General features: G+C 34.9%; 1 protein-coding gene across 1 annotated transcript in view; it reads right to left on the reverse strand.

Annotated features, from left to right (window-relative positions):
• Positions 1-1,756: 1,756 nt before the first annotated feature.
• Positions 1,757-12,933, reverse strand: part of LOC148363815 (histone deacetylase 7-like) — a 76,002-nt gene continuing 64,825 nt past the window's right edge. The window contains exons 21-25 of the mRNA XM_088337874.1: positions 9,369-9,487; positions 7,917-8,050; positions 7,757-7,841; positions 5,567-5,708; positions 1,757-3,790 (exon numbers count right to left, since the gene is read on the reverse strand). Coding sequence (XP_088194000.1) covers positions 3,748-3,790; positions 5,567-5,708; positions 7,757-7,841; positions 7,917-8,050; positions 9,369-9,487 — 523 coding nt within the window. The 3' untranslated portion in view covers positions 1,757-3,747. The remainder of the gene's footprint in view (positions 3,791-5,566; positions 5,709-7,756; positions 7,842-7,916; positions 8,051-9,368; positions 9,488-12,933) is intronic.

Consider the following 12,933-nt stretch of genomic DNA (forward strand, 5'->3'; position numbering starts at 1 on the left):
TTACTCCATTGGGATGATTATGATCATTTGGGGGATATTTTTTTGTTTTTTTAGATATTTTTATTATACTTCTTAAAAATGTAAGAAAAATCCTAAAAAGTAAAAAAGTTTTGCTCTTTTTTACAAACTATTTCCGCCAAGATTACAAAAAAGACCATTTTGCTTATTTTATGTTATAAATGTTTCAGTTTTAGACATTTTTTATGTGGTACATGAGTTTCCAAGGAAATTAAAATTTCCCATCACTGTTGGAGCTATTTCTAGACTTGTTTTCAAACATGGTGTTCAAGGGCCACCTGGTGCCGGTTTGCACCCTAGCGATATTGGTAGTGTTAGATTAACACTCCAAAGTGTTGACATGAGTGTTAATTTATAACACCTTTAAAAATGTGCTTTTACTCGTCATATATGGATACTGTTTGGTGTCGAATAACACTCTGAAAAGTTTCAAATTAACACTTTGTAGTGTTATTTACCATTGATGCTAAAAAATTGCTGCGATTGAATTTTGTTTTATTCTGGTTTTAATCATTTGAATATTTTTAATGCAGTTTTAGTACAGCAAGTCTACAGTGTTAAATATTATTCAATATAAAAATAACACTTTGAGAAGTGTTAGATTAACACTTTGTAGTGTTATGTACTATAAATGGCAGTTATGAAAATTGCTAAGATTGGATCTTCATATACTCTGGTTTCCATTATTTTAAATGTTTTAATGCAGTTTTTGTACGGCAAGTCTACCGTGTTAAATATTATTCAGTATAGAAATAACACTTTAAGAAGTGTTAGATTAACACTTTGTAGTGTTATGTACTATAAATGCTAGTTATGAAAATTGCTAAGATTGGATCTTCATATATTCTGGTTTCAATTATTTTAAATGTTTTCAAAGCAGTTTTTGTTTAGCATTTACTATTGTGTTAAACATTATTACTTTCTAGTGTTATTATTTACTACAAATAATAGTGATGAAAACTGATAAAAAAAATCCTAATACATTCTGGTTTTAATTTAGTTTATTATGCATTTTTCGTACAGCGACTGTATAAGTGTTAAGAATCCAAAGGACTCAGAGTACCAGAAAAGTAACATTTTGAATGGTGTTACTTTAATACTCTCTAGTATTAATATGTACTCAAAACGATTATGATAAAAATGCTATAATTAAATCTTAATTTTATTCTGGTTTTAATAACAGAATGTGTTTTTCATGCATTTTCTGTCCAGTGATTCTGTAGTAAAAGATAATTAACACTAGTGATGACAATTTTTAGGATGGAATGATTTTAATCTTTTTGTGTGTCTTAATGCAGTGACTCTATAGTGTTAAATATCAATACTTCTCGGTGTTAACACTCTCTAGTGTTATTATGCACTGTAAATTTTAGTGATGGAAAATTTGTAGGATTCAATAATGTATTTTTTTAATGATTTTAATCGCTTTTTCAATACTGTTTTTGTAGGAGAATATCATTATTTTTTTTTAATAAACTGTAGATATGTCTTTAGAATAGCAGCAATAATAATACATAGACCGTATTTATATAGAAAGAAAATTATATCTAGAGAAATAAATATATAAGATGGCAAAAGGCCCTCTGTAGAAATGCCTTTCATTTATTGTAGGAATAATTTAGCACCTTTGAAAAAGAAAGGTTAACATTTTTTGAGCACAGATCAAGACAAAAAAAATACTTTTTAAATGAATATCATTTATTCTTTTTTTCTCAACACGTACAAAGATGATCGTCGTCTCATGTCATTGGTCAAATGTTGCGTTTCACATTTGGTCTCGTTTTGCTTTTTTTTTTTACAAAAATAAGATCTCGTTAAGACAGAATGTGATTTTCAGGAACATTTTTGATGTCTTGATAAAGAAAAATTCAAATAAAATAAAGAAGTCATGTGACAAGAGCACCTCAAAGAGCGATAGATAAATAACAAAATAATCAAAAAAACAAACAAAAAAAAATAGGGACTTTCTTTGTCGATCCTCAAAGCTATGCCGGTCCATTGACGGCACTTTGTTGTAATTAATTAAAAATTGAAAAAAAAACAAAAAACAATGAGTCAGTGAAATCCCAAAGGCGTTTTGTGGCAGTGCTGTAACGAATTGGAGACGTCCTAGTACTATAATCCCTCATTTGTTGGCGTTAATGGAGACCAGAACCCCCTGCAAAATGTGAAAATCTGTGAAGTCACCACCCCGCCTCCATTTTTAACATGTGTGCGATCAGTCCCTGCAAGAGTCGATAAAGGATAACAACACAAGAGTGTTGTTCATATTAAGTATAAAGAACATGAAAAACAAGCCACCAAGCAAGACAAAAATCGGATTTCTCTGCCCCCACTCTCAGCTATAGTCCACTGGAGATAACATATCACGCTCAAAACAATGCATTTCATTTGAGGCGGGCCATAATGGCACATCTGAGTGACTTGAATTGAAATAGAATTACCCTCTGCTGGCCCCGCTCGCAACAATACTCAACTAGGGGTGATGGATTACGGCCACAAGTGTGCTGTTTATTTTGGGTGAAAACAAAACAAAAACCCACCACAAATAACACAAATTTGCTCTCTGGGTCCCCGCTTTCAGCAATAGCCGACTGGTGATAACGGATAGCTGTTAAAACTGCAGTTCGTGTTAGGCAAGCCACAATAGCCACTTCAGCAACCCAAACCAGGAAATGCGCTATGCCCTCCCCTGATCTCAGCAATAGTTGACCAGAGATAATGGACGGCCACAAGGGTTCTGTACATTCTAGGTGGAAATGACAGGGAAAAAAAGAGCAGGCGTGCATGAAACAAATTGTTTTCTCGACCTGGAATAATGGATCCTGGACGTAAAATGGCACTTCATCATCATTTAAGGCAATAGTCAGTGGCCCAAATTGAAAAAACAATATAAGCTCTGCCTGCCCCTGGTCTCAGAAATATTTAACTGGGGAAAATGGATCAAGGCCACAATTTTGCAATTTATTTATGGCAAGCCAGAATAGCGTGTCTCCTTTGGTTTGTCCCTGCTCACAGCAATATTAGATTGGGAACAAAGGATAGTGGCCACATGAGTGCTGTTCGTTTTAGGTGAAAATTTAAAAAAAGAGCTGCCAGGCCCGACAAATCGATTGAATCCCTTGCACTTTTTAAAAAAGTGTTTGCCAGGCCTGATTAAAATTGCACTCTACTGGTCCCCACTTGCAGCAATATGGGATTGGTAATAATGGATTGCAGCCGCATGAGTGCAGCTCATTTTAGTTTTAAATAACAGAAAAAAAACTTTGTTATCCATAACAACTGTGGTCTGCCAGTCCCTGCTCGCAGCAGTATGGATCAAAGCTGCACAAATTGCCAGGAGACTGGGGATAATGGACCGCGGCCGCATCTTTGCTGTTAGTTTTTGGTAGAAACAACAGCAATAAAGAACCGCCAGGCCTGGAAAAACAGCTTTCTGACGTCCCTCGCTTGCAGCATTATGGGATCGGGGATAATGGATCACACAGCAATTTGAAACCCGCATCGTAGATGTAACGAGGAATAACAATATTAAGTACGGATGTCAAAATACAGCAGGAATGCTAAGAAAATCAACAGATTTTGTTTTGAATCGCCAAAAAAAACAGACAGTCCCTAGTGCAATTTCTTCTTTTTCTTTTGTTTCGTTGGGTTTTTCTCCGGCGTGTGAAGGTCGTTTGTTTTGACGAAGGAACTGGATGGTCGTCCGCTTCCGAAGGAATTCCTCCTTCACGCCGGATGACTTTTCTCTGGCGCCTTCGTTGCATTTTTCCTGACGGAACGAGAAACCGTTCGTGTCATCTGAGTCATTCCGTAAATCATAGCTCACTTTTTACAGTCGGTTACCACGGCAACACTTGTGTTTCTATTTTTTCATACTTTTCGAATTGTGAGAAGAGAAAATCCTATGGAAAGAAGCGAGTGGAGCAAACATTTTTGCCAATATTTTGAAGTACCTTCACAAGCAAACACGTCGGATGAAAATGGATGTCAAAATAAAAGCTCTTATTTGCTGTGATGTGTTTCGCAAATATGCGTAAACATATGAATCCAAAACTGACAATTATTTCCTTCCCATAATGCCACACGGAATCCCTGAGAAGTGTTATTATACTCTAAACTACCCCAACAGAAATTGGGCAATTAAAAAAAGAAATTGAGGTAATTGATTGATAAGAAACCTAGAAATTCCTCATTTTGCTTAAAAGGTCAAATTGGGTTGAATAAAAGAAAGAAGGTAAATTTGGGTCCAGATCTAGGGATGTTTTGCACAAAACATTTTGGGTTAAAACAAAAAAAGGTAAAATAAATAAATGAATAGCAAAATAAAAGCCTCAAATTGACTATTTTTTTTATTTTTTTTTTAATATTCCCTTTCAAACAGGTTCCACAAAATAATAGTAGTTCCTTTGGAAAAAAAAACAAAAATAAGGGTGGGTCTTATAGGAGAAATATCCACCCTCCCTCAAAATATATTAGAAAATACTAAAAATTGGGTCATTTTTTGCAAAATCAAAACTCGTAAAGTTTTTTAAAAAAAAAGTGCTAAGCTTTACTTTACTATAAACTGATTAATTTGTTTTGAACAACCGAAAAATTGAATGTTTTTCACAAAAAAAAACATTAAAAACTCAGTCTTTATGTCCGAAATGACCACCTCAAAACTTGCTGTATTTGTTAAAAACAGGTTTAAAAACAATTGTGGCATACAAGTTAGTAACACATACATTTACGTTCATTTTTATATCATCGTAATTGGGTCAGGTCATACGAAAGATTCCTCTTAAACATTCGTTAGGAAAAAAAGACTAAAAATCCATTATTTTTCTGGAAAGCCCACAGATTTGTTTGTTTTTTTACCCCAACAATTATTTGTGTAGAAACAAAAAAAACAATTGAGCTGAAGAAACAACATCTATCGTATTTTCACACCCATTTATCTAGCTATCTCTCTCTCCCCCCTCTCTCAATCTCTCTCTCTGTCTATCCCTCTAGCTTTCTTTATCTCTTTCTCTCTCCCTCTCGATCTACTAGGTACTGTTTTCTAGAACATTCCCCCCATATTAGATGCGAAGACGTTTTAGTAGGGTTTGTGCTGCGAGGGCGGGACATTTTCAAAGAGTGCGTATTTAAAAATACAAGCAGGAGCAAAAATGAGTTTGGTTGTAGTTGTTTTAAGAGTTGATTACAAATTAAAACACATGGATTCAAACTTGTCGGGTTTATCAGCTTTCTCCGCTTGCGAACCTTCGATTCATTTCTTGTGTAAATATTGTGTTCATATATATATATCCAAATTATTTTTGTCTTTTTTATTTTTTTTTTCCTTACTGTAAAATGTGATACTGGAGTGCCACATCCAATTTTGTTGTAGCAATATGTTCAACCCATTATGGAACATTAATAATAAAGGTCTATTCTATTCTATTCTATTCTATTCTATATTCCATCTCCAATTCTTTTGCTGATGTTCACTTTTCATGATGGTCCATGCAACGTTGAAATCAACACAATTCATTTTTAGTGGGACAACTCTCTCTTCTCTCACCGGTCCTCGGCGGCCACAGAAAGCGACGCTATGGCGTTGACGGCGTCAAAGTCCGAATCCCGCCGTAGCCATCGCCGCTGAGCCTGAAGGTACGATAACGCCACCGTAGCGGAGGAGTCTTGGACGCTCTTCCAGTACTCGCCTGTCGCCGGCAGAACACACAATAACCTCGATTATTATTATTTTCATTATTAATAATTTGATTATAAAATTGACAAATTACCACTTGAGGTCATGATCTAACGCTAACAAACCAGACTTTGTCAATTTCTGCTTATTCGTTAATCCCAGGTTATTAATGCTAGCTTGGTATTTCAGCTTTTCAGCAAACCAGACTTTTTTTCTGCTGATTTGTCAAACGACAAGCTAATGGAAGTCACCTCATGCTAGCTTTGTATTTTAACTTTTTAACAAACCAGCCTTACCCAACCCATCCTTATTTGTCAGGTTGTTAGCACTTATCGCACGCTAGCTCAGTACTTCTGTTTTTTAATAAACCAAGTGTACTCAATTTGTACAGATTTTCAGATATCTAACAAATGCTAATCAGGCAATGCTACCATGGTATTTCCACCTTTTGACAAACGAGACTTACTCAATCTTTGCTAAGTTTGTCAGGTGTTTAGCTTATCTAGCTGACTCGATACTTCCTTGTCAGCACTTATCTCACGCTAGCTCAGTACATCTACTTTTTAACAAACCACACTTACTCAATTTGTGCTGATTTGTCAGCTGCCTAGCTATTGGTATTCAGCTATTGCTAGCTCGGTACATACACTCTTTAACAAACCATACTTACTCAATTTGTGCTGATTGTCAAACGTCTAGGTTTTGGTAGTTCGCTAATGCTAGTTTACTAATGCTAGTTTGGTACTTCCAGTTCTTAACAAAGACTAACCCAACCAAATGCTAGTCAGCTAATGCTAGCTCAGTACATCCACTTTATAACAAACCATGACTTACTCAGGTTGTGGTGATATGTCAAAATGTTTAGCTATTGGTAGTTCGCTAAATTTAGTTTGGTAACTTTTAACAACCAGATTTACCTAATCCGTGATAATTTTAGATGGCTAGCTAGAGCTAGTCAGCAAATTATTTCCTGGTACATCTCCACTTTATAACAAACAATTACTCAATTTGTGCCTATTTTCAAATGTCTAGCTATTGGTAGCTCGCTAATGCTAGTTTACTAATGCTAGTTCGGTACTACCAGTTTTAACAAACCAGATTTACCTAATCTGTGTTAATTTGTGAGCTAGCAAGCTAATGCTAGTTTGTTAATGTTAGCTTGGTACATCCAGTCTTTAACAAACCATACTCAATTTTTAATGACTGATTTGTCAGCTGGCTAGCTATTGGTAGTCAGCTAATGCTAGTTTAGTACTTCCAGTTTTTAACAAACCAGATTTACCTTATCTGTATTAATATGTCACATGGCCTGCTAATACCAGTCAGCTAATGCTAGCTCGTTGCATCCACTTTTTAGCAAACGATACTTAGTCAATTTGTGCTGATTGTCAAAAGTCTATGTTTTGTTAGTTCACTAATGCTAGTTTACTGATGCTAGTTTTTTTTTAACAAACCAAATTTACCGAATCTGTGTTAATTTGTCAACTGGCTAGCTAATGCTAGTCAGCTAATGCTAGCTCGGTAGATCCACTCTTAAACAAACCAGACTTGATAAATGTTTAGCAAAATGTCAAATGTCTAGCTCTTGGTAATTCACTAATGCTAGTTTACGAACGCTAGTTTGGTACTACCAGTTTTTAACAAACCAGATTGACCTAATCTGTGTTAATTTGTCAAATGGCTAGCTAATGCTAGTTTGCTAATGCTAGCTCGTTGCGTCCACTTCCTAGCAAACCAGATTTACTCAATTACTGCTGATTTTTAAAGTGGTTAGCTACAGTTTATACTATGTAAACAAACCTATATATATATATATATATATATATATATATATATATATATATATATAATTTTATATCGCCCCCTGTTGACAACCCCCAAAAATTCTTAATTTAAACCAGGCAACGTTTTTTTTCAACTTTAAAGAATAAAAATGTGAAATGTTAATGACCAGAATTCAAATTGTCAAAATATTCTATTATTATTCTTTCTGCTATCGGGTCGGACGATATCGGTATGGGAAAATGCCATAAGCTACGGTTGACCGGCTTTTGTTTCTACCTTGAACCCGGATGACACCCAGTAGAGACTGCACAGCGTTCTGGCAGGGTTTTTGGTCCAACACCGACTGGGACAAGGGTTCCACCTGCATCCCCCCCAAAAAATTCAGGCACATTTGATTCAAGAGGTGCTCAGGTGCCGGGACGTTAAATATGCTCACCTCCATCCCGAGCAGAGCGCTAACGCAGCTTTCGGAGGCATCGCAAATGGCCTTGAGGTCTTGCCCACCCTCCAGGACCAGAACCACGCGGCCCCCCGCAAGGGACATCAGCTGGCGGGTGAGAAACCCGAAACCTGAAATGTTACAAAAAAAGCCCGATATTCTCATTTCCTGTTTTCTGCTGGAACGGTAAAAGATAACGCTTGAAATGGACAAAAACGGTCTGTTTATTAGCCAGTATTACTCAAATAATCACAAATCATTTGGTATCCTTTTCAAAATAAAATAAAGTGATAAAAAGATTATATGAAATGAAAAGTTGGAACACATTTTTTTAAATGAAATGTCTTTGTTTTATTTATTTTACTAGAAAAAGAAAGTTGAATATTAAAACGAATACCTTAAAAGGAAAAAATATCATTAAAAGTGAGTTGAAAATTAATGATTATTTTGATTTTACTAGAAATAAATAAATAAATATGATATACTGTATAAGAAAACGTGAAAAGAAAAAGGAAAAGAACAAGTTATTAAATTAAAAGTAATTACGTAAAATGGAAACGTTATTATAGATACAATATCACACTTTTAATGGTTATATATTTCTTTGATCAAATATATATATAGTAAAATGATAATGATAAAGACAAAAAATAAATAAAAATAGTCAGTAATAAATATTTTAATAATTTTATTTTATGAGAATAAATGAAAATAAATAAAATATTAATACTAAAAATAAAACGCTAATAATAAAAACTTAAATAAGTCAGTCTAATATAATAAATATTTTAATAATTTTATTTTACGAGAATAAATAAAAATAAAATATCAGCACTAAAAATAAAATGATAATGATAAAATAATGATGTAGTCTAATAAAATAACATTCTAATGTTTTTTATTTTACTTAAAAAAAAGAATAAAAAGTTTGGTTCTATAAAGTATATTTTTAATATTTTTTATTTCATTAGAAAAATTAAACTTTAGGAAAATAATAAAATGAAGAAAAAGTAAAATAAATTACGTAATTTGAATTAACATCATCATTTTTTTTTATTTTACAAGAACAAAATAAAGATTTAATAATGCATCCAATACATAAAACGAAATGTTTTTTTCCAAAAGTAGTAAAATGAAAGAAATTTCACTATTTTGATGATTATTTTTATTTTCATTATACTAAAAATAATAAAACACAAAAAAGAAATACAATTTAAAAAATAAATATAATCATTTATTTTCATTTTACTAAACAACAAAATCTTGTAAAATAATAATGCATAAAATGAAAATATTGAATAAAATGTTTATTAAAAAAGAAACAATTTTTTTTAATATTTAGTTTAAAAAATCATTTTCATAATTATAATATTCTATTGGAAAAAATAGAAATGAAATAAAAATATTTCAAAATAATGAAGCTTGATTTACTTCCTTAACAGAACTTACACCTGGCCGTGACCTTGTAACCACCCAAGGGCGGCGAATGACCTTCAACCGCATCGAAGCCTGACGACACCAGAACCACATCGGGGGCGAATTCGTGGGCGATGGGCATCACTACCGTTCTGACACACAAACACATCGCTGTCAACTTCAGCCTTAATAAACACAACCCGGCACCCGTTTACTCACAGCAGGGAGGACTGTTTAGGATAAAAACACAGATCATTTGTGTAAACAAGTCAGTTTTATTTACAAAATAAATGCTTGATTGAGGATAACATTTGCTAGCGACAATATCAAACCGTTATAGCTAGTATAGCCATTAAGCTAACCATTACAACTGAAATAGCTGTTATAGCCGTGTAGCTAGCTATTTAGCTAGTAGAGTAAATAGCATTTATCTAGCTTTAGTAGATTACCTTTTACAGCCGATTATCTAGCCACAGTAAATAGCCTTTATAGTTACTTTATAGTTAGCCATTTAGCTAGCCTGGGGATTAGCATCAGGTGGCTCTGTAGCCATATACGGATCTTTGGCACTTCCTAGTGACTCCATATTGCTTTTTTTTAAAAGTTTGATAATGGAAAATGATGTGGTATTTGTAGGAGGAAAAATAATACACAGACGTTCTTAATTTCCAATTAAATGAGAGAGAGAGAGAGAGATAACAGAGATAGAAAGATGGATAAAAGAGATAGATAGATAGATAGATAGATAGATACTTTATTCAATCCCGTAGGGAAATTCACACTTCCAGCGGTATCCTTGTGTTGAAAAATAAAATAAAGATATAGAATACAAAAATACTCAATATAACGTTTTGCTATAGAGTATTTAAATATTGCTAAGAAAAGTAAATAGGGTAATATGCAAATGTGGGGGTAGGGTTTAATGTGGGCTTTTACTCCCACGGGTGGAGTTAAAGAGCCTCCTGGGATGAGGAAGAAATGATCTCCTCAGTCTGTCCGTGGAACAAGACTGTGACAGCAGTCTGTCGCTAAAGCTGCTAAATTGCTAATACCCTTACATTAAATTTTGACAGTTAACAAGCGCACACGAACGCATCACGTGCTTAACGCATCATGACTTAATGCTTAGGTTTCAGGTGCCAGTTTGCAAAGTTCGGTCCGGTAGTTCTATTTTGTGCTATCGGCACATCTCTCGAATGATATGTATATACCAATATATTTCATTTTTTGAGGCTCCAAACATGTTTTTTTTGGTCCAATATGGCTCTTACAACATTTTTGTTTGCCATGCTAAATAAAATAGCTGATATACCCACGTAGCTAGCTAGAGTAGATAGCATTTGTAGCCTTTATCTTGCTGGCTTTATTTTGAAGTGAAACAAAGATCGCATTCGATTTCTGTTTCGCTAACAATTGCCCATTTCTGGTTCTAAACACGCTCATGTTTTTGTTTTTAAAGGGTCAGTGTGTAGCTTTCATTTTGGAAACTGATCAGAATACTAGGTAAAAAATACATGAACTATGATACCAATGTTATTTTTTTATATATCATAGTTGGAGAAATTTGAATTTCTTTTACATAGTGGAATCCATACCCAGTAGTCGCCGCCATGTTTGTCTGGCATCTAGCTGCTATGCAGTGATCATTTGGCACTGGTTTTCTTTCGCATTACTCAACAGTGTCCACTAGTGGTCGAATATTACACATTTGGGCTTTAACATTCTGAGACAGATTGTGTAAAAATAGAGTGCACAATAAAATCGAAAGCTTTTTAATGTCAAAAGTTGGCAGGCATGCAAAATTAGCAATCCACACTAACGTTGTTGTCTGCTACCAGAGACTGAGACGATCTGTATTAGAGCACAAACGGGTAATTCGAGATCGGTCTTACAAAAAAACGAAATATATACCGTATTTTCCCCACTAAAAGGCGCAGCATGATCACATCAGGTTTCACCACCAAAAATAAGTTTAGCAACAGTTTTAACCATAACCATCCTAGTTGTTTCCCAAAGGCAGGACAGTTGCCGTATGCAGCATCATTTAATTCTAACTATGCATTTTGAAGGATTTTATACGATTGACTCATAGTGCAATGCAGATTTACACTAAGTGGACTTTAGTTCAATGACAGGCCAGGCTGTTCCAAATGCATATTTTATCTAGTTCTGTTGAGGACGCGTGAGTGTGCTGACACAGAATGTTCCAGACATCAAGACGCTCGTCTATGAGATAGTGAAGCCCACGATGGGCTTCCCTGGCATGCCCATGGGAGGAGCCGGCACACCATTATGCGGGGAGAAGATGGTCAATAGGAGAAAGCTAAAATATTTCAGAAAAAGCTTCCCAGAGACTCCAACGTTGCTTCTTCAGCCGTCTCCGATAAAATTCACTTAGTTATTCAGTTAGGGAAAATAAATCTGCCCCCCTGTGGAAATGTCAGCTTCCTGATCATTTTTCCCTCAAGAAACGAGCGCGCATAAATTGTTGGGTGAATGTAGGTTGTATTTGGTTAATGGAGTCATATAGCTAATTCGAACAATTTGGTAAACGGTACATTTTGTTAATTAATTTCCAACAATTTTCATTTTTTTTTCTACTGGCATACTGGTTAATAAGGCGCACTTTTAAATTTCTGCCCAATTTGCGGTTTTTAGGTGTGCCTTATAGCCCGGAAAATATCGTATATCCTTTTTTCCCGTAGGAAAATTGTTATATTTGTACACAAAACGTATAAAATACGAGGGAAACGTAGAATTTGACAGGTATGCAAACAGGTAGAAGAGACCTGGCTTCCTTCCCGGTTCCGACTTCCTTCCCCCGATGCGCTTTTGATTTTTTTCTTTCTCTTTTCGGCTTCTTCAAAGTGGTTTGAGTGGATCTGGTTGCGATTAAGAACTGGTCCCTCTTCTCACGTCACTGACATTGGCCCATCTGGGATCCATTGGGCCTAATTACGCCGCCTTTGGATTCTCTAACAACTCCCCCTCCCTATTTTTCGACCCCTCCTCCGTCTTCGTTGTAGAGATGTGCCGGTAGCCCAAAAAAGAAGAACTACCGGACCGAACTATGCAAACTGGCACCCAAAACCTAAACATTAAGTTATGATGCGTTTAATTGCGTCCGTTAAGCACGTGATGCGTTTGCGTGCCCTTGTTCACTCTCAAGATTTAATACGAGGGTAATAGCAATATAGCCTGCAAGCAAGACTCTTTTAACACACTAAAGATAAATAAAACACAATGAAATTAGCTAGCTAAGCTCACTAGCCATGTTGCCCACCATCAATCTAGCTTAAATAGCCATTTAGCTAGATAGCTCGACGTCATAATCGACATTTTTGCTATATTTTGCTACGCATACTTTTGAATTGTTTAGCCATTTAGCTACCCGGGTGACTATTCAACTCGATATAAATAAAGTTTTCATACCTTTGCCTATTTCTATGTTTATAATTTGTTGCAATAATGACCCAAAGACCATTCATTTATGCATTCATTTTGGATAGCCATTTAGCTATATAGTTGTTTAGCTAGCTAATGTATTAGCCATCTAGTCCGTTTCACTTGTCATATAGCTAACTATCTAGCTAGTTAC

This window comes from Urocampus carinirostris, chromosome 6 (assembly GCF_059441175.1).
Source record: "Urocampus carinirostris isolate Australia breed hairy pipefish chromosome 6, RoL_Ucar_1.0, whole genome shotgun sequence".
NCBI lineage: Eukaryota > Metazoa > Chordata > Actinopteri > Syngnathiformes > Syngnathidae > Urocampus > Urocampus carinirostris.